The sequence below is a fragment of the Caretta caretta genome, chromosome 27 (assembly GCF_965140235.1).
Source record: "Caretta caretta isolate rCarCar2 chromosome 27, rCarCar1.hap1, whole genome shotgun sequence".
Classification (NCBI taxonomy): domain Eukaryota; kingdom Metazoa; phylum Chordata; order Testudines; family Cheloniidae; genus Caretta; species Caretta caretta.
The window spans coordinates 9,608,661-9,635,151 of NC_134232.1; the positions used below are offsets into that span (position 1 = coordinate 9,608,661).

At 40.9% G+C, this 26,491-nt stretch overlaps 1 protein-coding gene across 7 annotated transcripts in view; it reads left to right on the forward strand.

Annotated features, from left to right (window-relative positions):
* The window catches only part of SPOP (speckle type BTB/POZ protein), a 40,901-nt gene that overhangs the window by 7,475 nt on the left and 6,935 nt on the right, over positions 1-26,491 (forward strand). For 4 of the 7 annotated variants that reach the window (XM_048830216.2, XM_048830223.2, XM_048830217.2 and 1 more), the window contains 5 exons: positions 18,466-18,612; positions 19,207-19,328; positions 19,854-20,005; positions 20,103-20,230; positions 26,065-26,242. In XM_048830216.2, coding sequence (XP_048686173.1) covers positions 18,535-18,612; positions 19,207-19,328; positions 19,854-20,005; positions 20,103-20,230; positions 26,065-26,242 — 658 coding nt within the window. In that variant the 5' untranslated portion in view covers positions 18,466-18,534. The remainder of the gene's footprint in view (positions 1-18,465; positions 18,613-19,206; positions 19,329-19,853; positions 20,006-20,102; positions 20,231-26,064; positions 26,243-26,491) is intronic. The other 3 variants (XM_048830219.2, XM_048830222.2, XM_048830221.2) reach the window with 1 other exon arrangement.

The window sequence follows — 26,491 nt, forward strand, 5'->3', positions numbered from 1 at the left end:
AAGAATATCACAATGATCTCCATGCTGTCCTTTTTGCTTTAGAAAGGTGAACTGAATTCTTTGTGCAGGCAAAAACTTAAATATATTTTAAAATAAAAATAGCTGGAAAATCAATTCCCCATAATTTAAATCTTGGCAGGTAAGGAAAGTCCCTTATGGTTTTCTATCCCTTCTACGAGTGATAATATCATTAATGCCAAATGCAGTATACAGATTGCAGCACCAAACTCTGCTTTAAGTGTTAATGATATAAACAGTTGCAGGAAAAATACAATAGTTTCTCTTGTGCAGTGTCTTTTGTGAAACTATCTAAAAATACATTAAAGTAATACACACACAGCATGTACTTCCTGAAGTCAGTTCTTACCTTTGTCAAGCCAGTTGGACACAACGTTGCTTGATTAGTATCTGCAAACTTGGATCTATGTGAATGCCACAATTTTGTGTCAGTTGCAGGGTTCTTAGTTCAGTTCTGAAATGTGATCATACATATAAATGTGTGGACTGGGCATTATACCCTAGAGTCTCGTTGGAAAAATACAGGTTTTTTTAGCAAACATGGGCATACTTAAGATCCTTTGTGTAAGGAAAGCAAAACTACTGATTTGAAGTAAATTCAGGAAGTTTTGAAAAGGAAAGTACTGGCCAATTTGATATTTTTCTATCTTGTGACTGATAAGGTCACATAAAAAAAAAAAGTTCCTGCAACCTGGGAGGGTGATGCCCTCCCACCCCCTGGAAGGAACTCTTATGTCCTATAAAGCAGAAGGGCCAACAAAGTGCTAGCTGATAGCAAATTGCAGAACTCTGACAAGCTTAATTTCCAGTCCCTGAAAAGCTCTGAATGCTTTTGATTAACGTGACATTGAGGGGTTTTCAGTGGCAGGAGTTTGTTGGGCATCTTGAAGGCTGATGTGTGGCTGAAGGTGGTGATCTTGCAAGAGTAGAAAGTTTTGGAACAATATACTGGAACCAGAGGAAGAGGCTGCTGCTACCAGTATGTTTCCAGGTTGAGAGGCCTCCCTACCACCTTGGGGAATATTGTGGTAGAAATGTGCTCTGGGGGAAACGAGTATCCTGGGCAATTTATGGACAAGATTTATTAACAAGATTTTTGTTATAGGCTTATATGTAACATCTCAAATTGGCAACATCAAGTAATGAATGTGTGTACTCTGCCCACACTTGATAATTAACAGCTAATGTCTTAAAACTTAATTAGAAACCATAGTAGCATTTTGTAGATACATTCGCTCACACATTTAACAGTAACACAGAAAATAGCACAGCCCAACCCAAACTCTTTATTCTTTTTTGAAAGATCCAGTCTCCTGTTAAACAGGATTCTCATTTTTAATTGACTGCCCTTTTAAGAGGTGGATTGATATGTTGCTTAACAAGAGAAGAGAAACAGTCTGAGAATAGTTTGTGACTGTGCAAGAGGAAGAGAATGTAACTAGAGAGTGTCAAATAGGAGACAAAAGTGAAATTGTCTCTCTTTAAAAGCCCTTACGGTCTGATCTCAGAAATTATGAGGAAGACTAAATTGTGAGAGGGAAACAGTTTTGAGAAGACTTTAGGAGAAGGAGGCATTTTCCTGAGAGTGTTAAAAAGATTCAAGTGGATGAGCGTAAGAAAAAGGCAAATACCTGGTAAAAACAAAATAGTGAGTTAGCCACGGAAATTCTTTAATGTTAGTTTTGAAACTTTCTTTTAACTTTTCACCATTCTTTAGGTTTTGATTTCTTTTTACTTATTTATTTGTGAGAGTAATGATTATGGTTTTTACTTCCTACTATGGTTTAGCCCAACAAAGCAAATATCTTCTAAGTTAACATTTCATCCTTCACTTTGCCTTCTTGTTCTTAGGTCTAGAAGAGAAGCTCGCAAGATTAGTGATGATACATACCATACGAAATTTACCTTTTCACCATTAAGAGCCTGAATTATTAAAAACATTATGTTCTGGTCAGAACTTCCTCCATTCTGGTTTATACCTAGAATGCCTAAATTTTACATTAATAATGTTCTTTGTATGTTTTCACTGGCTTTGGGCATTGCAGTTTTGCTATATGTTCGCTCTTATTGGTAGTTAAAGGCTTTTGTGTTTTATGTGGGGTGTTTTCTTGTGGCTTGGATTCCAAATATGATTTCTGCTTCTTTCTGTTTGATCTCAGTTAAGGGTATATGTCACCTCCCCAAGAGAAGGACTCAGTATTTTAATTCAGGTTTACTGGAATTCTTCTGGGAGCCAGATGTCATTCACTGTTAATTTTAGAAGAATGTTTCTCCAGTTTTTTAATGTGGTTTTTCATTTTATAATAGTGCTACTGTTTGATAATATTAAATTCCTTCTCTTTACTATATAAAATGAGACTGTTGCTTCTCCACTTCCATCTGAAGGAGCCATTGACCCTATGATTTTCCTGGGCTTGGTTGTCCTGTGTTGTAGTATAAAATGCTTCTAAGAGATGCATTGGACATGGGTTACTTAAAAATATGAACACATTCTTTACTGGACTAATACATAATCAAATCATGAAATGCTTTGGGCCAGTGAGTCATTCCTGTGTTAGGTTTCAGAGTGGTAGCCGTGTTAGTCTGTATCCGCAAAAACAAGGAGGAGTCCTTGTGGCACCTTAGAAACTAACAAATTTATTTGGGTATAAGCTTTTGTGGGCTAAAACCCACTTCATCAAATGCATGGAGTGAAAAATACAGTAAGCAGTATATGTATTACAGCACATGAAAATATGGGAGTTGCCTTACCAAGTGGGAGCCAACGAGGCCAATTCAATTCAACGGGCATGGACATTGCCCGTTCCCAACAGTTGACAAGAAGGGCTGAGTATCAACAGAGGGAAAATTACTTTTTGAAGTGACCTGTCCACGCAGAGTCTTTATTCAGACCTAATTTGATGGTGTCCAGTTTGCAAATTAATTCCAGTTCTGCAGTTTCTCATTGAAGTCTGTTTTTGAAGTTTTTTTGTTGAAGAATTGCCACTTCTAAGTCTGTTATTGAGTGTCCAGGGAGATTGAAGTGCTCTTCTGCTGGTTTTTGAATGTTACAATTCTTGACGTCTGATCTGTGTCCATTTATTCTTTTGCGTAGAGACTGTCTGGTTTGGCCAATGTACATGGCAGAGGGGCATTGCTGGCACATGATGGCATATATCACATTGGTAGATGTGCAGGTGAACGAGCCCCTGATGGTATGGCTGATGTGGTTAGGTCCTATGATGGTGTCCCTTGAATAGATATGCGGACAGAGTTGGCAACGGGATTTGTTGCAGGCATTGATTCCTGCGTTAGTGTTTTTTGTTGTGTGGATCTACAACCTATCCTGAAGGACGATCCCTCACTCTCACAGACCTTGGAAGACAGGCTGGTCCTCACTTACAGACAGCCCCCCATCCTGAAGCAAATACTCACCAGCAACCACACACCACACAACAAAAACACACAGCAGCTCTGGTCCTTCCTCTTAAAGGAAAAATGATGCCTTCTGTTCTGTTTCCCTGCTCCTTTCTGGCCCTTCTACAAAAGAGGAGCAGTTCCTGCAACCCTGATTTCTGCCTCCTTTCTGAAAAATAGCACGTGGCTCAAGTGCCATTCTGCTCCTTTCTTCCTCCCATCTTTCAAGGGCGTTGATGGCTTCTCTAGTCCAACTCTGCCCACTCACCTGGGTTTTTCAAACTCTTGGTTAGCTAGGATTTACCCAATCCTCAATCTAGTTATTGAAAAGCACTCAAACAATATAATCCAGATCCCACATCATTACTGTAAAATGGATATTCATTTTATTTTGAACAAATGTGATGAAGAAACCACAATTTTTTTTTTTTCCACAACTGATCACACATTCTAGTTCCAGATTTAAAAGCTGTGATAAAATTGGTTTTGTGGACAGTTCTGTTTTTCTACCACTTCTGTTGCTTGTTTGAGAGAAGACTTGAGCACTTGCAGGGATATTTCTTTAGTTTGTACTCCGATAATATTTGTTTTGTTAGATGTTGATCAGCTCTGCCTGAAACTCGCTTAAATAGAAGATCTGTTGGAAACTAATAGAAGGAAACCAGCAGCAATACCTCAGTTTACTAGTTAGGTTTTGTTTGTTTGTTTTCCTAAATATTATTATTAGACTTATTCTGTCTAATATCAGTAGGCTTCTGAAAACTCTTTTGTTAGTAGAGTTCAGTAGATCCCGAAGTTATGACATTGCGGGTGAAACAAGTGGCTTTAAAATTACCCGTCTCTTTGCAAAATTATCGTTCACAGAAAGTTTATAACTGAATTATTAGCTTCTAAAAGAGGCTGCCATGGAAACATTGATGTAGTCTTAAGATCTGACTCTTTTGTGTTCAGATCCAACCTGGGAGAAAGGTGGGAGAGCCTCTTTTTTCTGTACTACATATAAGACTTACCACAGAATTTTAGGGAGTGGTAGAACAGTGCAGTAGCAGAAGGTAAACATCAAATTCTCTTAATATGTAGCTTTAGTTTGACTTGATTGTATCTGAGCACCTCCCAAGCATTTCAAAAGAGAAATAATCTGTCTTCCTATTCTGTGGGGGAAATAGTTCAGTTAGTTTATATGACTTTCTATTTTGTGTGGGGAAAAATTCAAAGAAAAGCCACATCAATGAAATTAGTTTTAAGTTTAGTTCTAAAAATGGTCATGTTCCTGGTCATTCTTGTGCTGGAGTAAGTTCATGTAGCTCAGCCCCTGTAAATTCTGTCTCCAACACTCGCAAGCCTCCACCCTGTTGTTGTGAAATGTAGCTGTTGGGAGAGGTGATTTATTGGGTAACAGAAGCCAGTCCCAGGGAGGGGTTTGAATATTAGGACAGAGACCTTGAACTGGACTCTTAACTGGAATCCCATGCAGAAGACAGAGCTGTGGGGAGATATGTTAACAGTGAGTTGTGTTCTCATTTTGGACCACTGGATTTTTTTTTATAGTGTTTTGCTTCATTCCTATATATCACTTTTAGTATTCAGAGTAACAGCCGTGTTAGTCTGTATTCGCAAAAAGTAAAGGAGTACTTGTGGCACCTTAGAGACTAACCAATTTATTTGAGCATAAGCTTTCGTGAGCTACAGCTCACTTCATCGTGCATGCATCCGATGAAGTGAGCTGTAGCTCACGAAAGCTTATGCTCAAATAAATTGGTTAGTCTCTAAGGTGCCACAAGTACTCCTTTACTTTTAGAATTGTATTCCGAAGATCTTGAATGCATGCTGCATCATTGCCAGGTCTGTGTGCAATTGGAAGTGATGCACTTTTCTAGCCCTCTGCAACCAGTAGCATAAAGGAAACCAGAAAAAGCCCAAGGCTGTGGCTTAATTTAACAACTTGAGAAAAAAGCCCTTGCTGGCAGGATTGTTATAAGGAGGCAGGTTCCTTCTTCATACCATCGATCTCCTCAGTCTTGCCTTAGTTTAGCTTTAGTCATCTGCTGTTCGCCCAGTTTTGATTTTAGTTAAACCCCAAGGAAACGAAGCTGTGGTGCTATTTCCTTTGATGTAAAAGAGATATGGAATTTGGTCTTGTCTGCATACTCTTGTCTGCACGCTCCAACCTATGGTGCCTCCCCAGTTCTAACGAATTCATGTGACTTTTGAGAATTGAGCCTTCTGGGGCTCTACAGATGGGTGCTTTGAAGGAAGAGGAGCAGTTAATAGAAAAGCTTGAAAACTTTTTAAAAAAGGTTTTTTGACATTCTTAAACTAAGTTTTTAAAGGTGGAAAACTAGCAAATGAAATTATAATGGGCTGCCAGTCTTTAGGACTGTCCAAGGAAACCCACATTTTTGGGTTCTGTCTTGATGATATTCTGGTAAATTTGATCCTCTTTCCCTTCCTATGCTTTCTCAATAAAAAAAATAATTCTGTGTGTCCAGACTAGGTGGTGGCAAGAATTTAATGCAATGTATTTAACCAAATTACATGTGCTTGTTGCAGATTTTATTTTATGCATCTTAAAGTCACGCAGCTTCCAGACTCTCCTATTACCTCAGTAACTCAGCTGACTAGTTAATAGAGGAGGGAAGCGTCTATCGCACACTACGCCAGGGACTGTTATAGAAATGAATTGGCATGGAGTTACTTTAAATAAATTAAAATAACAACAGGGTGTCTATCCAATGCTCTTAAAGCACCGTTAACAATACAGAATAGCATGTATGGGCAGTTGTGATTTAAGGGCGCACCTTCAACTTAATCACATCTCTGAATATTTTGGACCTGGATAACTGTAACTGAAAGAAACTAGCACAAAAACAAACTGTGTAGTTTGTTCACTCTTCCTCCTGTATACTCAGTTTCTCCGTTGATGAAAAATCCTGATGTTTTCAGGGTCATTAAGTGTGTAAAGAGGAATATCATTAGCAAATGGTTCTGATTCGCTTATACATTCAGAGAGACTATTGGACTGAGACTGGCAGCCAGTTCACTGGAACGTAGAGTGATATGCAGAGGTTTTTGGTCTCTGAGAGAGCATTCATGTTTTGATTAATGCAAATAATCAACTGAATTTATTTTACATCCCAAATAGGGAGTAGTGCAATGCATCAAGGTGGAATGAATTTTTCAAAGGACACTTCTCTCCTTACTATGATGATATCACTTTTCTAATCTCTTCTTCTGCCTGTGAACATCACTATTGCCAACCTCCAAAGATTAAAAATCGAGAGATTGACCACAAATTTGTTGGTGTGTGTGTTGTCTTTTGATTATTTTTTTTAACTCCCCCTGCCAGTCCTGTGTGTGTGTAACAATTAGTGTTGCCTTCTCTTCCAAATTTATTGGGTAGGTGATTTTTGACTGTCACTGCAGGAGCTTTCACCACCTCATCCGCCTGTCCTTTGCCAAGAATTAATTTTGGCCCCCCCCCCCCCCCACCAGCCTCCAAATCAGTCCTGTCCCCACCATCAGTTCAGCCCCCAGCCTCACTGCAGCACCTCCTGAGGTTCTTCATCCCCCATCTCCCAGGTCTGAAGGGTGCTGCAGCAGGGTCCCTCTCCTCTTCTAGGTTTGGGGGGCAGCAGTTCCAGGGACTCTTCAGCCCCTTCTGCCTCTTTCCGTGCTTGGTGTTGCAGGGAGAGAGTGAGGATGAGCAGAGGAGCCATGCTGACAGGAGGGTGAGGGAGCGAATAGATAGATGTACCTTGAATGCTTTTTCTCCTGCTGACTCCTCTTCTGTGAGAGAATGGCTTCAGGTTGCTGTGAGGATGGGGAGAGGGAGAGGAGGAGAGTTCTTCCTACATCAGTCCTGATTGATGGCTCTGTTCCAGCGGGTGAGAAGTTGGGGAAGGCAGCCAACCGGAGGATGTTTTTCCACCTCCCAGGCTGGGCTCAGATTCATGTTAGGGCCAGAGTTGCTTACTTAGTGATGAAGTGGACTCTAGCTCCAGACAGAATCCCAACACTGGTGGAAAAAATCACGAGAGTTGCCAGTACTGGAACACATTGGATGCAAACTCTGTATCTGTTTGCCTTTTGATTCCCAATAATTCTTCCTTGGTACTTAGTTAAGAAGAAGAGGTCTGTAAGGTCTTCAGTGTTTGATACAGAATGCGAAGGAGGCTGAAGTGCAAAAAAAAAAAAAATTAAACTGGATTATCCAGCTCCTGTTTGACATAAATGGATCCCTCCCTCTACCTTAGAAAAGGAGAACCCTAGCTGACATGGAAAGAGTTAAATTTCTGCACATCCCAGTTCCTTTATTTCTCCATAATTGGCATGTTTACTTCATAGAATTTTGTGCATTACTGTATTTCAGTTTTCCAGAAGGAAAAGTCTTTGGTTGTTAAAGGATGTTTTCACCTTTCTGAGATGTAGCTTTATATTAGAAGGAATAATCTGTCTAATGTGGCAAGTGCTTTAAGGTGAAAAACTATCCATTTTATTAATTCAAAATGCTCGCTTCCCACAATTTCTCTGCATACCACCGTTACAAATGTTTACATGTCATGAACTCTAAAAATTACACAGCTAGAGGCTTACTACAAACTATTTATTCAAATCTGCCTTTTCTTTGCAGCAAGATTAGCCTTCCTATCTGGTAGGAGAGGTTATAATAATAATCGGCAGCAGCAGTATCACTTGAACAGTCATTAGCAAAGACCGTATGAAAGCTTTGCTGCTTAATCCATGGTTGCTTTCTTCTGTGTGCACTCCAAGTGGGGAAAAGCTGACATTGTTTCAGCAATGTTTAAGAGCTACATTTAATTCTGAAAGTTCCTTCTCTCATTAGATAATATTGCATCCCACTTTCAGTCTATTACTTGGCTTCTTGTTTTTCTATGGCACCAAGTTCAAGCTCTTCCTCCTTATTTTCAAGTCTGTGCATAATCTTGCTCACAATTATGTGTCTTTTCATTTGCTCCTACTTCTTCCAATCCTCTTGTCCTGTTGCTCCTGTTTTCTCCCATTCCTTCCTCTTCACATTGTCATTCTTGGAACATCCTTCCTCTTCCTGTCCACCAAGCATTCCCCCTCTAATTAAATCCTGGAGTTAATGGTAACTGTCCATATCCTCCCTTTTGGGTCATTGTTTTTATATATAAAAACATTATATATAATATATGGAGGGGATTGGATTGGAATCTTCTCTGGGCTGCGAATGTAACTGTTTGTAAACACCTTGTAAATGTATAGTGCCATAGAAGTGATTATCAGTGATAATTGGTGTCTAAAGAAATACAAACTGATAAACTGTTACTTGAAAAACAACCCCGTAGAGACTTTTGGTAGCCTTTCCTGGAATGATTGACTCATTTTGTTTGGGTTTTGTTCTCTCCCCCAGTTCAAACTTCCACTGTTCACAAAGTTAGTTTTTCTGCATGCTCCTCAGTAAATGGGTATGAGCTGCTGGGGTTTCTAGACACAGCCACTGGGTCAGGAGATAATCAATAGGTCAGGATGGCAAGGGAACACTTTTTCATGCTTTGAAGGAGATCAGTTTACAATTGCCTGTGAAAGTTTTTGCATCTAAAAGCAGTTGTGTACAAAGTGAGATCTATTCTGTATCTTAACCTTTGCACTGATTGTACTCTACTAAACTGCAGAGGCAAGTGTTGCTTGCTGTCCTTCTATATCCAAGAAAGAAGGATACTGACAGATTGCAAACAGGCAGCTCACAGGGGTCTGTAAGGCAGCATGAGCATTCTGCTTCTAACTCCTACGACTTGCCATTTGTTTGTGCGCCCTCCTTGTCTATCCCCTCTCTTGCCTGCCAGGGAAAGATTTGATGTCCAAACTGTTTATGAAATGTCTTCCTAAAATTTCTGTTTCAGAGTAACAGCCGTGTTAGTCTGTATTCGCAAAAAGAAAAGGAGTACTTGTAGCACCTTAGAGACTAACCAATTTATTTGAGCATGAGCTTTCGTGAGCTACAGCTCACGTCATCATGAAGTGAGCTGTAGCTCACGAAAGCTCATGCTCAAATAAATTGGTTAGTCTCTAAGGTGCTACAAGTACTCCTTTTCTTTTTAAAATTTCTGTGTAAGCAGAAGCTGGTCCAGGCTTCATGGTGTATTCACAGCGCAAGAGACACCAGCATTGTAACTAAGCAATTGTGTTACATATTGGTGAGTATTTGTATAGAAATAAGCGCAATGAATATTCTAAATGTTTAAAGATTTTGTATACTAAGTATATTTAGAACATGTAGTTATAGCTCTTTTAAAAACTAGTTTAATATCTGGCTATGTCAGAAAACTGTTTACCATTGAATTTAAAGAGCTTGTTCCACCAACTGAAATAGGTGGACTTAAGGACATGTTTGGGTATCTTTGTGTGTTTTGTAAGCAAGAACAGTGGCAAGATTTTCCTACCTTTTTAACATCTGTTACTCAATTGTGTGGAGATTGTACCTGGTTTTGTTTTTTTCTTTTCTTTATGGTTTGCTACAGAGTCGATAAGTATGGGTATGGTGGGTTGAGCTAGGGGTGAAGTGCACTGACCCTGGGAGGCTGGCTGTCTTTAAACCATTTAATTGGCATGCAGAGTGTCTTGAGAAAGATTCATATTCACAAATACCAGACTAAAACTGTTTCTGAAATAAAGAGAAATCTAGATCCTTCTCCCCCACTGGGCCGTTTTAAAAGTATTGCAATCTAGTAGAATGACAGGTTTCATGCATAATAGAGACTAACCAATTTATTTGAGCATGAGCTTTCGTGAGCTACAGCTCACTTCATCAGATGCATACCGTGGAAACTGCAGCAGACTTTATATACACACAGAGAATATGAAACAATACCTCCTCCCACCCCACTGTCCTGCTGGTAATAGCTTATCTAAAGTGATCAACAGGTGGGCCATTTCCGGCACAAATCCAGGTTTTCTCACCCTCCACCCCCCCACACCAGCAGGAGAGTGAATTTGTGTGGGGGGGTGGAGGGTGAGAAAACCTGGATTTGTGCCAGAAATGGCCCACCTGTTGATCACTTTAGATAAGCTGTTACCAGCAGGACAGTGGGGTGGGAGGAGGTATTGTTTCATATTCTCTGTGTGTATATAAAGTCTGCTGCAGTTTCCACGGTATGCATCTGATGAAGTGAGCTGTAGCTCACGAAAGCTCATGCTCAAATAAATTGGTTAGTCTCTAAGGTGCCACAAGTACTCCTTTTCTTTTTGCGAATCTAGTAGAAGGGTTCTCAAGATGGGGTCGTGACCTCTCAGGGGGTCATGAGGTTATTACGTGGCGGGTCGTGAGGTGTCAGCCTCCACCCCCAAACCCTGCTTCACCTCCAGCATTCAGAATAGTGTTAAATATTTAAAAATGTGTTTTTAATTTGTAAGGGGGGGGGTCATACTCAGAGGCTTGCTGTGTGAAGGGGGTCACCAATACAGAAGTATGAGAACCACTGATCTAGTAGGCCATTTGTTACAACTCATAAGAACACAAGAATGGCCATACTGGGTCAGACCAAAGGTCCATCTAATGCAGTACCATCTTCCGACAGTGGCCAGTGGCAGGTGCCCCAGAGGGAATGAACAAAACACATAGTCATCAAGTGATCCATCCCCTGTCGCCCCTTCCCAGCTTCTGGCAAACAGAGGCTAGGGACACCATCCCTGCCCATCCTGGCTAATAGCCATTGATGGACCTATCCTCCATGAATTTATGTAGTTCTTTTTTGAACTCTGTTATAGTCTTGGCCTTCACAACATCCTCTGGCAATGAGTTCCACAGGTTGACTGTGTGTTGTGGGAAGAAATACTTCCTTTTGTTTGTTTTTAAACTTGCTGCCTATTAATTTAATTTGGTGACCCCTGGTTCTTGTGTTATGAGAGGGAGTAAATAACACTTCCTTATTTACTTTTTCCAAACCAGTCACGATTTTATAGACCTCAATCATATCCACCCCCCTTAGTCGTCTCTTTGCCAAGCTGCGAAAGTCCCAATCTTCTTAATCTCTCCTCATATGAAAGCTGTTCCATACCCCTAATCATTTTTGTTGCCCTTTTCTGAACCTTTCCCAATTCCAATAGATCTTTTTTGAGATGGGGTGACCACATCTGCACTCTATTAGCATCTTGTCATAACTTTATTACCCTGCTTGTCTAAGCTTTATGGGGGGAAATTATATCGTGTAAAATTAGCAGGTAGGTATGTAGGGCTATTTCACTTATATTTAGGTTCATGTGTTTGATGCTTAGTTTCGCGCGCTCTCGTATAAAGGCTACTAGATCTGATAAAAAATAAACAATTTTCTGTAATAGGAGTGTGCAAATAGTGTGTGTAATAGCAAAATCTGGTAGCTTAGAGAACAACCAAGATGGAACTTACTCCTCTCAAAGAGAGAAGGTGTAGTCTATGCTTTGAGAAGGGGATTGGGAGTAAGGATTCCTGAGTTTTGTTCCTAGCTCAGCCACAGAATTGCTTATGTTTTTGAGCAAGTTGCTGATCCTTTCCCTATTGGTGACGTGGAGATGATTCCTAAAATGAATGTAAGCAGTTTCATTTTGAGATACACAGATGGAAGATAGCTATATACGTTCTTGGTGGTGGTGGTGTCTTATATCTTTGCCCCTCAAATGGCTGATGCTTCAAAATGTAACTCTGCTTTTGGTGTTCTTTACCTGGAGACTGTGGAACAAATATGAACTTGAGCAGAAGAGCTTTAAAAAGTATTTCTGTGGAAACTGTATAACCTTAGAGGGGACCTCTACCATTTCTGGTGGACTTTACTAGCCATTCAGTTTTTTTGATCACATGAAAAGCCTAATCAGATCTATAACCCGCTAAACCTCTTTTTTAATCTGGAAGGCCTTGCACTGAATAATACTCAATACAACAGACAAATAAACAATGTTTCAAACTTAGATGCCTTATGACTATCAGAGATTCAGTAGCCTGCTAGTTGTAAAAGAGCTGTACCTGCCTTCTGTGTTTAATTATGGAGAAACTTACCAACCCCTTTCCCAAAAATGGCACATTGACGTTGATGTAGCTTTATGGCACATTTCATTTTAAACTAGCTCTCTGGTCTGTAGCCTACGTTTTTCAAAATGACTAGTGATATTTAGGTGCCCAAATTTCTGGGTGTCCAATTTAAGTCACCTTTAAAGGAATCTGATTTTTCAGACAGTGTTGGGCACCTAAAATCACTTGCCACTTTTGAAAATTTAGGACCACTGACTATAGTATCTAGAGGTTAATGTGACCTGTTCGCAAACTAAGAGGGCAAATAAATCAGTTCACCACCCAAACTTTCCATTCCTTTTAACTTTGTTAAGAAAACACTTCTCCTTGTATCTAACAAGTGTAACTAATATATTCATAATGTATATATCTAGATGTATTCTGCATGATACTCTCACATACAATTTTATCATGTTGTATCCACACTGTTTTCTTCTTTAAGAAAGCAATAAAATCTATAGATAAAAAATTACTGTAACCAATGCTTTTCTCCACAGTGCAGATCTGTCAAAAGCACTCTCCATATTTAGTGTAACAGAGTTGAAAATAATTTTTTGACCTCTAGGGCCTCATTTCTGTCCTCTCCACTGTAGTTGGGATTCATGCTGACATGTTGCTTTTCATGTTGGCATCATCTTAAATGATGATTTTCTTAACGTCCTACAAGGCTAGCAGCACCATGGCCTTGTAATGTCACTGGAAAGCATTCTGTAGAGATACTTGTGTGGAGATTTCTGTTAACCTACAAGTTAATGTCTTTACACTGGCTTCAGCAGTTGTGCTGTGAAGGTATATACAGAATACTATAAACTGCTTCTGAAGTCCCTTTGTAGAGAGGGGGAGCTATCTAGAGGCAGTAAAATGGATCGTTCTGGATTGAAGTTTGATGCTTAGCACTGAAATGTGAAATCCTGATTTGAAGAGGGATGTGGAGATGTTCTTGGTGTCAATATTTAATATCAGTATCTGCTGCATTCCACAAAGTTATGATCTCTGTTTAAAAGGAAAACTAAACTGATTCTTTTTTCTCTTACTGTTTCAGAAGTGTGTTGGTCTTGTCTCAGCATGCCTTGAGCCTGTAGTGCATTTTTTATAATGATTGTTAACTGAAACCTGTTAACTTACAGTATTTCTCACACTGAGTTAGGAGGAAACCTACCCTTTTAAAAAAATTTCCTGCATGCAACTTCTGACAGAGGCTACTAAGGAATTAAAGTACTGTCAGTCTCTGTAGAAGCACTTTACCAATGGTGTCCAATACAAGTGAAATTAATTAGTGTGACTGTAGTCATCTTCTCCTCACTGAAGGCAAAGTGTTTGTTTCAGTCTAGTGAAGCATACTTGTTTCATCAACTTCTGGCCTGAACATGAAAGAAGCGAGAGGATGAAGTCTTAAATTACTTAGCTGTGTTATTTAATAGCATCTTAAACTCTTGAAAATGAAGCGATTTTAAAAATCTAATTCTAATCACCTTTTTTATGTTGCTCTGTTTACCTTTTTCCCTTTCTTCTGATTGTATTATGAAATTAGACTGGTCTGTTAGTTTCATTTCCCGTTTCTCATACATTAGAAGAATGCTACAGAACTTGGGTTGCAAACACACTCTAGAGGAGTGCTTAAAAGTGGGAGGGAAAAATTTGGAACTCTCCCTGCCCTGCGCCTCCCTCTCCCCCACCCCTTTTATTCTGTATAAAGAAGGCATGAGAGGTTGCTGCTTTTCCAGAAAAGAATGGACAGGGTGTTTCTTGTTGTTGTTGTTACATTGGAATTTAAGGTTTTATCTATCCTCAAACTCTATGGTGACTGGAGATAAGTGGTGCCATTACCAGAGTCACGTGAAAGTTGAGCAATTGAGCAAGGAAGGGCTGTTTAGCTACACTGTTCAAAAATTATTTTTGGTTGTTAACATGTTTAATTTCAGTGACTGACCAACATTTTGGAGATATCCTTAATAAAGACTCAATCCCAGTAACCCTTTAATTAAGATGTGAGAGCACACAGTATACATCTTCTGAGACATTGGGGAAGTCAATAGTATGCAAGTCTTTAGGACAAATTCTGAAAGAACGAATGAAGAAAGACATGGATGTAAATGAGATAAAATGCAATATGGGTTTACCTAAGTTGGGTCACATTAGACTAAACTGATTTTTTGATAACTGATTCCTTAGACAAGGAAAATGTGGTAGACTTAATCTATCTTGACTTCCATAAAGCAGTCATATAGTAACACATGGGTAATTATTATTTAAGATGAAGAAAATAGGCATTAGTACAAGTGAGGAAGTAGCTAAAGGGGGAGGTAACAGTGGGTTGTGCTAAAAGGAGAATCATCAGCTGGAGAGACATTACTGCTACTTCCCCCCATCCCCTTCTTTTTCAATGCTGCACTACACAGTGATCCCTTCCAACCACAACCATGGCACATTTGGGAAGGTGTGGTTGCGTGACCCAGATTTCACCAAACGGGGCAGATTACTTGTTGAATTGTTTGCGGTTTAAGGGCCAGCATTGAAAACTTCCCCTATTTCCCCTAGGTGACCCTGTGCGATATCACTCTCCTGGGGGTAACAGACACAGCAAGAGAGCAGATGCTGCAAGTGTCTGGGTACAGACCTGGTCCTTATGCTGAAATGCTGTGTGCTGCAATGATGCCAGCAGATGTAATACTGGAGTGGTGCCGGAAAGTGTCCTATTGTGGTGGAGAAAGTAAGGCAGCCCTTCCCAGAGACCTTCTGCAAAGGATTGCAGAGTACCTCCATGAAAGCTTCCTAGAGATCTCCATGGAGGATTCCCGGGCCATCCACTACACCTACTTTTTTGTTCAGATTAATATTAAAAAATAACATGTAACCCCTACAGTTTACTCACCAGAGCTGCCTTCCCCAGCATCACGCTCCGCTGCCAACTGGTTCTATGAAGGGATGGGCTCCAGGGTTAAAAACAGTTCTTGGCTGTCTGGGAGAATGGATCCTCTGCTTGCCTACCTCACATTCTTCTTCTTCTCCTCCTCCTCCTCCTCGGCAACAATGTCCTCATTGTTGCTCAAGATCGCCCGGGGCTCCTGGGAGGTATCAACGGAGCCTGTCAGGGTTGTGGTTGGGTTTTTTAATGATATAATCAGACTGATTTTTGTCATACTTTGGGTGTCATATATGGCAGACACTGCTACTGAATGAAAGTAATGTTGAAGAGCTGCTGGAAGCCTGGAACAGGGACTTAAATTATTATGTTGGTTGTCTTTGATTACAGCAGTGATAGTCAATGTGTCTCACTTGAGGCTCATCAAACATATCCATATTTGTTGTTCTGCTTTAGTAAACAATTTTGTTATGGCGCATTTGATCTTGAATAAGCTGACTTCCTGCACTTCTTAAAATGAGCAAGAGTCCCTTTTTAAGCTTGTTACTTAACACTTGACAATGTTTACATTTTACATTGCAAGAATTTTTTTTTGACTACAGTAGAATCCACTTATTAGCAACCTGTTGGTTCCCAGCAAAAAAGCTGATGATCTATCTAAAGGTTTCCAGTAAGAGGAAGATAGATTTGCATGGCTGCAGCTAGTGAAGGAAGCGCTAGGGTGTGCTTTCCCTGGCTGCAGCCCTGCAGACTTACCTGCAGCTGGAAGGGAAGACAGTGAGCAGGGCAGCAGCGAGGTCTGTGGGGCTGCATCAAGAAGGGCACATAGATTCATAGATATTAAGGTCAGAAGGGACCATTATGATCATCTAGTCTGACCTCCTGCACAACGCAGGCCACAGAATCTCACCCACCCGCTCCTACGAAAAACCTCTCACCTATGTCTGAGTTATTGAAGTCCTCAAATCGTGGCTTAAAGACTTCAAGGAGCAGAGAATCCTCCATCAAGTGACCCATGCCCCATGCTGCAGAGGAAGATGGAAAAACCTCCAGGGCCTCTTCCAATCTGCCTGGAGGAAAATTCCTTCCCAACCCCAAATATGGTGATCAGCTAAACCCTGAGCATATGGGCAAGATTCACCATCCAGATACCCAGGAAGGAAGTTCTGGGATTTGCCAAACCCAGGGCCCAATTGCAAGAGCAGGATGCAGCACAGAGAGGTACTGTGTAGCCCTCTGGATCCCCAGCATCTGCTCCCCACGGAAGGCCCCAGCATCTGGGTTTCAGTCCCCCTTCCTACTGCTGCCCGGCCTGCAGCCTCAGGCAGGTTTGTAGGGCTGCAGCCAAGGAAGGCGCATCAAAAAGTTGTCAGTTGGATGTACTGGTGACAGGCATGTGACTTAAGTCCCATTAACATTAGAGTCAATGGGAAGGGATTGGTTCCCAGCACAATGTTGCTCTTAATCAGTTGTTAATAATAGGATTATTATTAAGCACCATCCACTATATAATCAGTTGTTTTTGTTTTACCGCTTCCTTCAACTTCAGAGACGTTAAGTCAGATACATTCATACACTGTTTAGTAATCACTAAACACTAATCTTCTATTCACTCTGTTGACCAGCTGCTTCCATGTTTACTGCAATTAGAATGAGAAACAACCACATAGTGAATTCAGCCATATGAAAACTGAAAAATAAAGCCAGCTTTAAAGAGAACTATGGTTTCAAGTGCCCTGACCACCTTTCGGAAGCTTATCGATCCTTGCAAAGCAAGTCCTTGTAACATTTCCCACTCCTCTCTTGTGAACATTCAGTAACAGTTGAGTCCACAAACTGGCCACACCCCTTCTCCAATCACTAGTACCTCCATCCCTTTTCTCTAAATTTCTTGTTAGTTGTATAACTTTCTCATTGTTTTTAATAAGCATAAGAACCACCCATATGTCATTACCACTTCTCTCTCAACTTTTCAGAATAATTTCAATCTGTGAATGAAAGCTAGATCCTATTGTTTCTAGTATTAAAAATAAAAAAATGAAATACATGCGTTAATGCAAATGTTTATGAAGTAAAGTTTGGGTGCATTTTTTTTTTAAATGAATCCTACCAACTGCCTAGGGTCCCCTCCCTGCCACACAAAAAAGAGAAAATCCTAATTAAAATCTAGGGGGTGCAGAACAAGTGGGTTGTTCATTTACAGAACAATTCTGGGTTTTTTCATAACCTGTACAGCAGCTGAGTAAATTCTGCTGACTCATCATGGTGGTTGTGGGTTGTGAACTTCACCAGCATATAAAGGTGTGTGTGTGGGGGGGTGTCCCTCTAAGCAAAGCTTTGAGAAAAAGCTTAGGCTGAAGTTTTTTGTGGTGTTGGTGCTTCAACCACCAATAAAGCCAAACCCCACAATTGGAATAAGTTTGGACTATGTACTAACTTTTGTATGTTCTACTCGGATCAGGAACACCATTTCTCACACAGCCGTGTATCAGTTTGGGACTGTGCCAGAAGAAAAATGAGGAGTAAATGTCAGGGACCTTAACTGATAGTCTAGGAAAATCATAGAATATTAGGGTTTGAAGAGACCTCAGGAGGTCATCTAGTCCATATGAATAACAGTAAATACAGGTCAAGCAGGGAGTGCCGTGCCCTAGTCTAGGAGTAGGGTCCATATTCTGGGTTTGTTCCTATCGAGAGTTCATATATTGAAAGCACGAGTGAATATGGTCTTTGTCTCAGATTTCTCTCTCTCTAAGTGTATGTCTACACTTCAGTCAGAGGTTTAATTGCAGCTTGGGTAGACATACCTGTGCCAGCTTTTTCCATATCTATACTGCTAAAAATAGCAGTGTAAATATGCTAGCATGGGCTTCAACATGAGCTATACAAGCACGCCAAGGACCCTGGGTATGTACTTCCATTGCTAGTCCACGCTGAAGCTCATGCCACTGCATCTACGCTGCTATTTTTAATAGTGCTGATATGTCTACTCAAGCTGCACTGACACCTTGGATGCTACGTAGACACCCTAACCATGCTTCTGTCTAAAGATGTTGAAAGGAGGGGGTGAGTGTGACTTCTTGTTTTGTTTATACAAATGTCCGGCAAGTTCTAATGGATCGGCAAGTTCTAATGGAATTGTCCTTTTCTTCTTTTGGGGGGCCAGGTAGGGTGAAGACAGCATAGCTATTTCTTTCACTGAATTGTGAAATCCTGTTTAATCTTCAAACTGGCGATGTCAAGGGTGCCGAGTCCTCCTCCTCCGGCAGAAATGTCGAGTGGACCTGTAGCAGAAAGCTGGTGCTACACTCAGGTAAATTCACAGTGTGCTCAGATGGTCAGTTTACTAAGATTACACCATACAAAAAGAAGATTGGTGATCTAAACAAATTTAGAGCCCAGGTTTTCAGAGGTGAAAGTCTAATTACCAACTAACTAAACCAATGCAACTAGGACTACATCAGATTTGAGATACAAATATTTAGACTGCTCCATCTCTAAACTCACTGTTTTTTCTTGTGGATCTGCCTATGAATGGAAGCAGCATGGGCTGAGTCAAGTCAGAGGGAGACTGTGTCTCTATCTCCTTCCTTCTTTCCTGTCTCACTTTTATGGAACTTCCTGAGGTAGACTGAAAAAGTTGTGATGGTCCATTTTGGACATGCAGCTATTATAGAATTAGATTAGTTTTTGCTTCCCTTGGGTTACTTTTCACACACACAAGAGGAAGTCAAGTGCCTTGTCAGAACCCACCATAGGTTGCTATGCAGTGCAGTCATGGGTATGGGCAGATCTTAGTGATGTCCTTGGATTAGTAATATAATGATGTGGTTGTTTGTTCTTCCCCTATACCTGTTCATTGTGCATAAGCATGACCCTGAATTGCTTCCTTGTTTTGAATCTTCAGATTAAGGTGGTAAAGTTTTCATACATGTGGACCATAAACAATTTCAGCTTCTGCCGGGAGGAAATGGGTGAGGTCATCAAAAGTTCAACGTTTTCATCAGGAGCCAATGATAAACTGAAATGGTAAGAAACATAGCAGAAGATACTCCTCACCCAGCATATACAGACCGGAGAGATATGTTAATGCCCTTAGTAGACTGGGAAACATCAAGCTTATCTAAACTGCAGAGGGGTCCCGGTTCCCTTGGGCACACACAACATACACTCAGGAAAAAGAGAGTGTTGCCTTGGCACAGTGTTTGGGTACATACAACATGGACATCAGGATCTGTCTCTGTAGTTTATGGTCTTTATACTTTGCTAATGGAGACTGTTAATAAGCGTGTAGCCCTTTCATGATTTTGAATTGATTGTCTTGTAGACAGATTCATATTTCTGGACCTATCTAAGTGCCAATACAGGATTTGTAAATTAGAAGAAATATCACAGTGTTCTTGTTTTTGTTTACCGTAGTCAATGATCAGTGTAGCAGAACTTATTTGCTGTACACTTTATTGTGTAAACTTTATAATACTCTTCCATTGAAAGCTGTGAAGGTTTTGCCGGAAAACTGTTCCGAACATCTCATGCAGATGTCTATTTCTACAGGTGTTTGCGTGTGAACCCTAAGGGCTTGGATGAAGAAAGTAAAGATTACCTGTCCCTTTACCTATTATTGGTTAGCTGTCCAAAGAGTGAAGTTCGTGCAAAGTTCAAATTCTCCATCCTCAATGCTAAAGGAGAAGAAACAAAAGCAATGGGTATGTGTAGGTCTTATCTGTTTGGGTCACTTGTGTTCTATGTTTGTTCATGCTAACAGCGCCAGCATTTGTTTGAATCAACATATCTGTCTTTCAGAGAGCCAGCGAGCATATCGATTTGTACAGGGCAAGGACTGGGGATTCAAGAAGTTCATTAGAAGAGACTTTCTCTTGGATGAGGCCAATGGACTTCTTCCAGATGACAAACTCACTCTCTTCTGTGAGGCAAGTCTCTTTGTTCAGCTGAAATACTAGCAATTCTATTGGCTTCAGATACTTACAACTGTCTTTCGGGATTGGTTTTTAAGGCGTCACAGGTGGACCCCCTGTGGGGGAGGAGTGTTGGCTATGTTTACAGTGCTGTATGGGATTATTTTTTTTTATTTTTATTAATTTATGACTGACCACAATATTGCCCCTTCATTTATTTTTGGTTGCTGTGTTTCTGAGGTTACCTGCAGAGGTAAAGGACAACAGCCAAACACATTCAGATGCTCCTTGTCATTCCAGCTCTGGTTCTATATCAACAACACATGATTTGACACTCACTGGAACAGTAATCAACTCAGGGGTTTTTTGGTCCCAAATACTTGATAATATAAGTGAGTCCACGAATAAATTTGGTGATGGAGCAGATGTAATGTGAAGATTCCTAAACTTACCCACCATACATCACTGTTACAGTAGGAAACATTTCTTTATAGCAGTGTGTAGTTTTTGATTGTTAAATATATACCTTGCTTGGGTCCCTAAGAACTTAGTCTCCTCTGCAAAGGCTGTCATAGAGTAAAACCTCTGATACCTGTCTGAGTCGAAGGGAGAACTTCAGCTAATGACTGATTGTTGCCCAGTTCTGTGGGAAAATGTTTCAACTGGTAGCTACGCAGGAATAATATTCTGAAGGTCTGTCACTATGAAGACGAATCCAGTGTTCAAACTGAGCAGGGACTCCCCTTGTGAGTTAGAGTGCATTTGAATTAAAAACTGCAACGGTTTGGGACTGTAGTGGAGCAAGAACTGCACACAAATATCTTGAAACTGAAAGATATTGATATCCCTTTTGGAGTTCAAGAACAAGCCACATGAATAGTATGTACCTTTGAAGAGGACACAGCAGTGGTAATTTATGTAAACTGTCAGGGACGCATTGAACAGCTCTTAGACTGATCATGAATGGCTTGAAATTTTGCTTTATGTGCAAAAGGACATACTCTTCCAGAGCCTATGCTTGCAACACCAAACAACTAATCTTTTGCTGTTGACCTGGCTCGTGAGAAATAATTTTTGGAGAAATGAAAGATTTCCAAGAGTGTTATGAAGACCCCTCTCAAAAGAGTATATTTAGGGAGGGTCTCTTTAAAAGTGCTCAGTGTCGTCCTAGTTCCAAACATTTTACCATTAACGTCAGCTGGAGCATTCATTTAAATGGGAGCAGACTTTAGGTTAATACTGAGAGCGTTAGAAAATCCTACTTCTAGTATATTACATGATCTGTATTGTATTTGCTTAGTGAGATTTTCAAAAGTGCCTCACTGATTTAGGAACACAAGTTTTGTGGACTTTCATTGAAACTTCTGCTTTTAAGTCACCCAGGTGCTTCTGAAAATCCCAGTCTCCATGTTGTGCATCCAAGAGTATCTCTGATAAGAAATGGGCATTCTAACTATTCACTAGTGAGATTTAGAAAAGGGCTTCTCCTTTTAGTTTTCTGTGTTTTCTGAGTGTGTTCTAGCCTCCCTGAGGAAAAGAGTGGGGAATTTTCAATGTTCTCTGTCCTCTAGTTTCCTGTTTTCTGTGGGCAGTCTCTTATCTACAGCTATTTGGAGGCCTCCAAAGCACTGTAGAGCCATAAACCAAAATTAGGAGCCTAAATACAGTTATATAGTTTTATATGACATCCAGGCCTGAAAATGTTGGTCTTTAATCTAGTTCTTAAAGTGTCTCTCTTTGAGCCCCAGCATTCTGTTTTTCTTCATCCTTTACTGGAAATTAGTGTTCCTGGTACCTATGGGCCTTTGCCAGAAGGCAGGGACAGCTGGACCCCTTTTCCTATGTATCATGGACATGATTTTTCATGAGGGTAAAGTCTTTGCTTTTGCTGCAGGAGCCTCCTGAACCAAAAAAGGAAAGACTTCAATTACAGTTGTACAGGGTGGCTATATTCCAACATTATAGACTGTATCTATTTGCCTCAGCAGACACCTTGTTTAAGAGACTTATTCAATCAGTTATGTGCTAATTGTTGAGCCATTAGTGTCATGGTTGGGATCCATGCTTTAATTTTTGTAGTAATGTTTTTATGGTTGGGGAGAATATTTTGGATGAGGCCTGTGTAGCTTTAGCAATTTTTGTTTCTCTTTCCTTTTATTATTATTATGAATGACTATGAATTGCCATGAATGACAATGAATAGTCAGTGGGCCAGGGAAAGAGAATGAGTGTGACTTTATAGCCTGGTAGTTAGGGCACTCGCCAAGGATGTGGGAGATCTGACTTCAAGTTCCTGCTTCAGTTGCTGTGTAATTACTTCTAAAAAGTGGAACAGCTTCAAGAGACAAGATGGAGAAAGACCCACACCAGAAAATCCCATAGCTGGTGGTTGGGGCATTGTCCTGCAATGTGGGAGACCCAATTTCAAATCCCTTCTCCATTAGGCAGAGGGAGGAATTGAACCCAGGTTTCCCATCTCCCAGGAGAGTGCCCTAATCACTGGGCTAAAAGTTATAAGGAGGGTACCAGCAGCTCCTCCTCCTCCTCTTCCTGTTCTGTGAATCATAGGGTTAGAAGGGACCACAAGAGTCATTTAGTCTAACCCCCTGCCAAGATGTAGGATTTGTTATGTCTAAACCATTCAAGACCAATGGCAATCCAGCCTCCCTTTGAAAACTCCCAGGGAAGAAGCTTCTACAACCTCCCTAGGCAGTCTGTTCCATTGTCCTACTGTTCTTACAGTTAGGAAGTTTTTCCTGAGATTTAATCTAAATCTGCTATGCTATAGTTTGAACCCATTGTCTCTTGTCATGCCCTCTGTGGCGAAAGAGAACAACTTTTCTCCATCTTTTTTTATGGCAGCCTTTCAAATATCTGAAGACGGCTAGCTTATCCCCCGCTTAATCTCCTCTTTTCCAAACCGAACATACCCAGTTCCTTCAGCCTTTGCTCACATGGCTTGCATTCAGTCCCTTTGATCATCTTTGTTGCTTGCCTCTGGATCCTTACCAGTTTCTCTATACCCTTTCTATACATTGGTGACCAAAACTTGTTTTCCTTTGACATGAACTGAAACTTTTTTCAATTTTTTTGAATGGCCAGCGAACCAAAAAAAGCATTATTTGCCCAGCTGTCATTCCGTATCGTTAAGCCAAGTGTCTGCATTTCCTCCAGAGAAAAAGAGAATTTGTTCCTGGTCTCACATGGCAACCTTTTTTCCTGTTGTCTGTTCCATGGTTTGTTCTGTCTGTCTGTCTATATTCATTGTGCAGGAGGAGAAGCTTAAGTTTATAGGTTGCTGATGTTGGAGGGAAAGGGAATGTAATTTGTAAGCTTAAAGTTGTTGAGAAGGAACTTTTGTTGGCTTTTGCTGATGCTGTAAGTTTCTTACCACATAAACAGGTGTGCCATATGCTCTTCTAACACTTCTCTGCTGGCCACAGGTGCTGAGTGCTACTCTTTGCATCTGTGCTTTCGTTCAGCAAGAATGTTACCCACTCAGAAGCTCTCTAAGGAATTGGGAACACTTGGTGTTGAGAGACTATTGTGTGGGGGTTGTCAGTGGTATGTAGGGTTTTGGGGTTGTTGGGGTTTTTTTTGGGGGGGGAGGTTAAAGGTCAGTTCTGTATAGACCAGAAGATTGCTTAATTGTCTGTCTCTCAGCTGCACTTTCTCTGTTTTGTTAGCTTTTCTAAAAAGTCCCCACTCCTTTGTTCATCTCTAAGGCTGACCCCTGATATCAACTTATTGAGAATGCCATTGGGGAGGAGAATAATGGTCCTTGTCTAGCATTTTCAATTCACATCCCACTTGCTCATCAGTTTGGAGATTCTCTGGACTGTCTGGTGTTTTGCTCTCCAAGACTGCATTACCTTTTGCTGTTAAATCGCTCTCTAATTCCAGGAACGTAACTGGCTACAGAGGATTGATACTTGCAGCCTGGAGAGAATGGATGGTTTAGTCTTTCCTTGATGAGTCCTTTGGTTATTCTTTCCAGATAATTTATTTTCTTCATTCCAGGAAGGAATTCACTATGCAGATATCTGGAAAATCTTATTTGGCTGATTCAAAGTCAAAATTCTGGACCCTGAGTATTCATTGCTGAGCTCAGATTTGGAATTCCTCTTACATGAGTCTGAGAAGGGCCTCAGTCATAGCTCTTTGAGTTCAAGTCACTGTTCTTGAAGACCTCTTTTTAACAGGTCAAGAAGACGTTATCGTTTATGTACTTAGGTGTCTGCTACTTCCTGAAAGCTGTCAAGAAACTGAGTCCAGCCATCAGATCCTGTAGCCAGTTGGCCCTTAATTTGGACCTAATGCATTGATGAAACCTTCCTTTTGAGTTATCAGGGAAGATCTCCCTCTATTTCCTTAAAGCTGGTTCCTTGAGTCTATAATGCTTGTCAGGAGGATACAAGAATTGAGGGTCTTCTTTTACAGAACCTTGTCAAGGAAAGACTGGAAAAAGGTTTATTAAGGCGACATTCTCTGACATTCACTCCAAAAGCTTAATCTCCCTTTCTTCTTTACTCAAGAAGCTTCCCTTCCTTGAGGTCCATCTTCACTTGTCAGATATTGTTAGGGTTCTGAAATTTACCTTGGACAGGACAGAACAAAACAAGTACAGCTGCAGCCATCCAAGTTTCACTTGTGCTGCTCCTATCAGTGTTCCTCAATTTTGTAGTGCTATGGGGTGAAAGTAATTTAATCTCCATGGTCCATTCAGTCTTTGCCCAATCTGAGTCTGCCAAAAAAGGTGTCATTTGTCATCTGCAGTATGGATTCCTATCCACTAGAAATAGAAAAGATATCACTAAGGTTCACATTTTGTCACGATTATTTTTAGTAAAAGGCACAGACAGGTCATGGGCTTCTGTGAATTTTTGTTTATTGCCCGTGACCTGTCTGTGCCTTTTACTAAAAACTGGGGGATGGGGGGGTGCAGCTAACAGCACCATAGCCCCCGCAGCTGCTGCTGGGAGCTCCGGGGCACCCGTTGCCCAAGGGCATAGAGCTGAAGTAGAAAATGTCACTGAGGTCTTTGAAAGTCACAGAATCCGTGGTCGCTCTGACAAAATCATATCCTTAGACATTACTAACTCATTTCACATAGGTTTCCACAGCCATCACATGGTAGCTACTTTTGGTTCCTACCTAACTTGGCTGAGATTAGAGCTAGTGACCAGGGATCCTCTCCAAATCCCCTGAGTTCTCCAATCCTCTCACTAGTTGTAACTATTTTTCTTACCCAAGATAGAAATTCATTGCTTGTAGATATGTATCATTGTAAAAGAAGTGGGGGTGCTGAACTTTGCAAGAGGAATACTGGAGCTGAACCAGAGACGGCAATGGTGGAAAAATCTGTAGAGTAGACAACTCATTAGGTGCACAGAATATGTCTTACGTTGGTCAGACTCTTCTTTTGTTATGAGCTCTGTGGATCAAGTGCTTGATTATAGAAGACATTTGTACATCTGTGACTTTTCCTGTGTATCACTGTCTCTGACAGCTGCTTGTAGCATTGTCTGTGAAAAAGCTTCTCTATGGGGTAGACTCCAAAAAGTTGATCTAGAGAAAGAACTAGGTCAGGAGTGGTGTCCAGAAGATGGGGACTGTTTTCCAGCCCTGTTGAGGGTGTTGCCAAATTGGATGGAGGTGGCTTTAGTTTGGGATCTAGCAGGGGAGGACTTGGATGGAGACTGTCTCTGATATAGATGGCTCTTCAATTGTGCCTATATCTAGTTCCACTGTGTTTCATTTGGGCAGTGAGGGTCTGATCTCTGTCTCCCTTCACATGTCCTGGAAAGTGAAGCCTGTTGTAGACAAATTAACACTCTGCTTCTTTTCAGGTGAGTGTGGTACAGGACTCAGTCAATATCTCTGGCCAGAACACCATGAACATGGTGAAGGTACCTGAGTGCCGCTTGGCGGATGAGTTAGGAGGACTCTGGGAGAATTCTCGCTTCACGGACTGCTGTCTGTGTGTTGCAGGCCAGGAGTTCCAGGCTCACAAAGCCATACTGGCAGGTCGGTATTGACTAGTGCAGGTCTTAGCAGGATGGGAGACAGCAGCATCATGGCAGATGGAGTGCTCTCATAAGAAGTCTTTGAGATACTTCTGCTTTTAGGAAAATGCTCCAGGAAATAGCAGCAAAAGGTGCCTCAGATCCCTGCCAACTGTAGTTCTATAGTGAAAGATCCTGCTTTGAATATGGCAGCTAATTTACTGCCATAATGTTGCTGCGGTGGGGGTTCTCTTCCCCTTTAATGGAATTG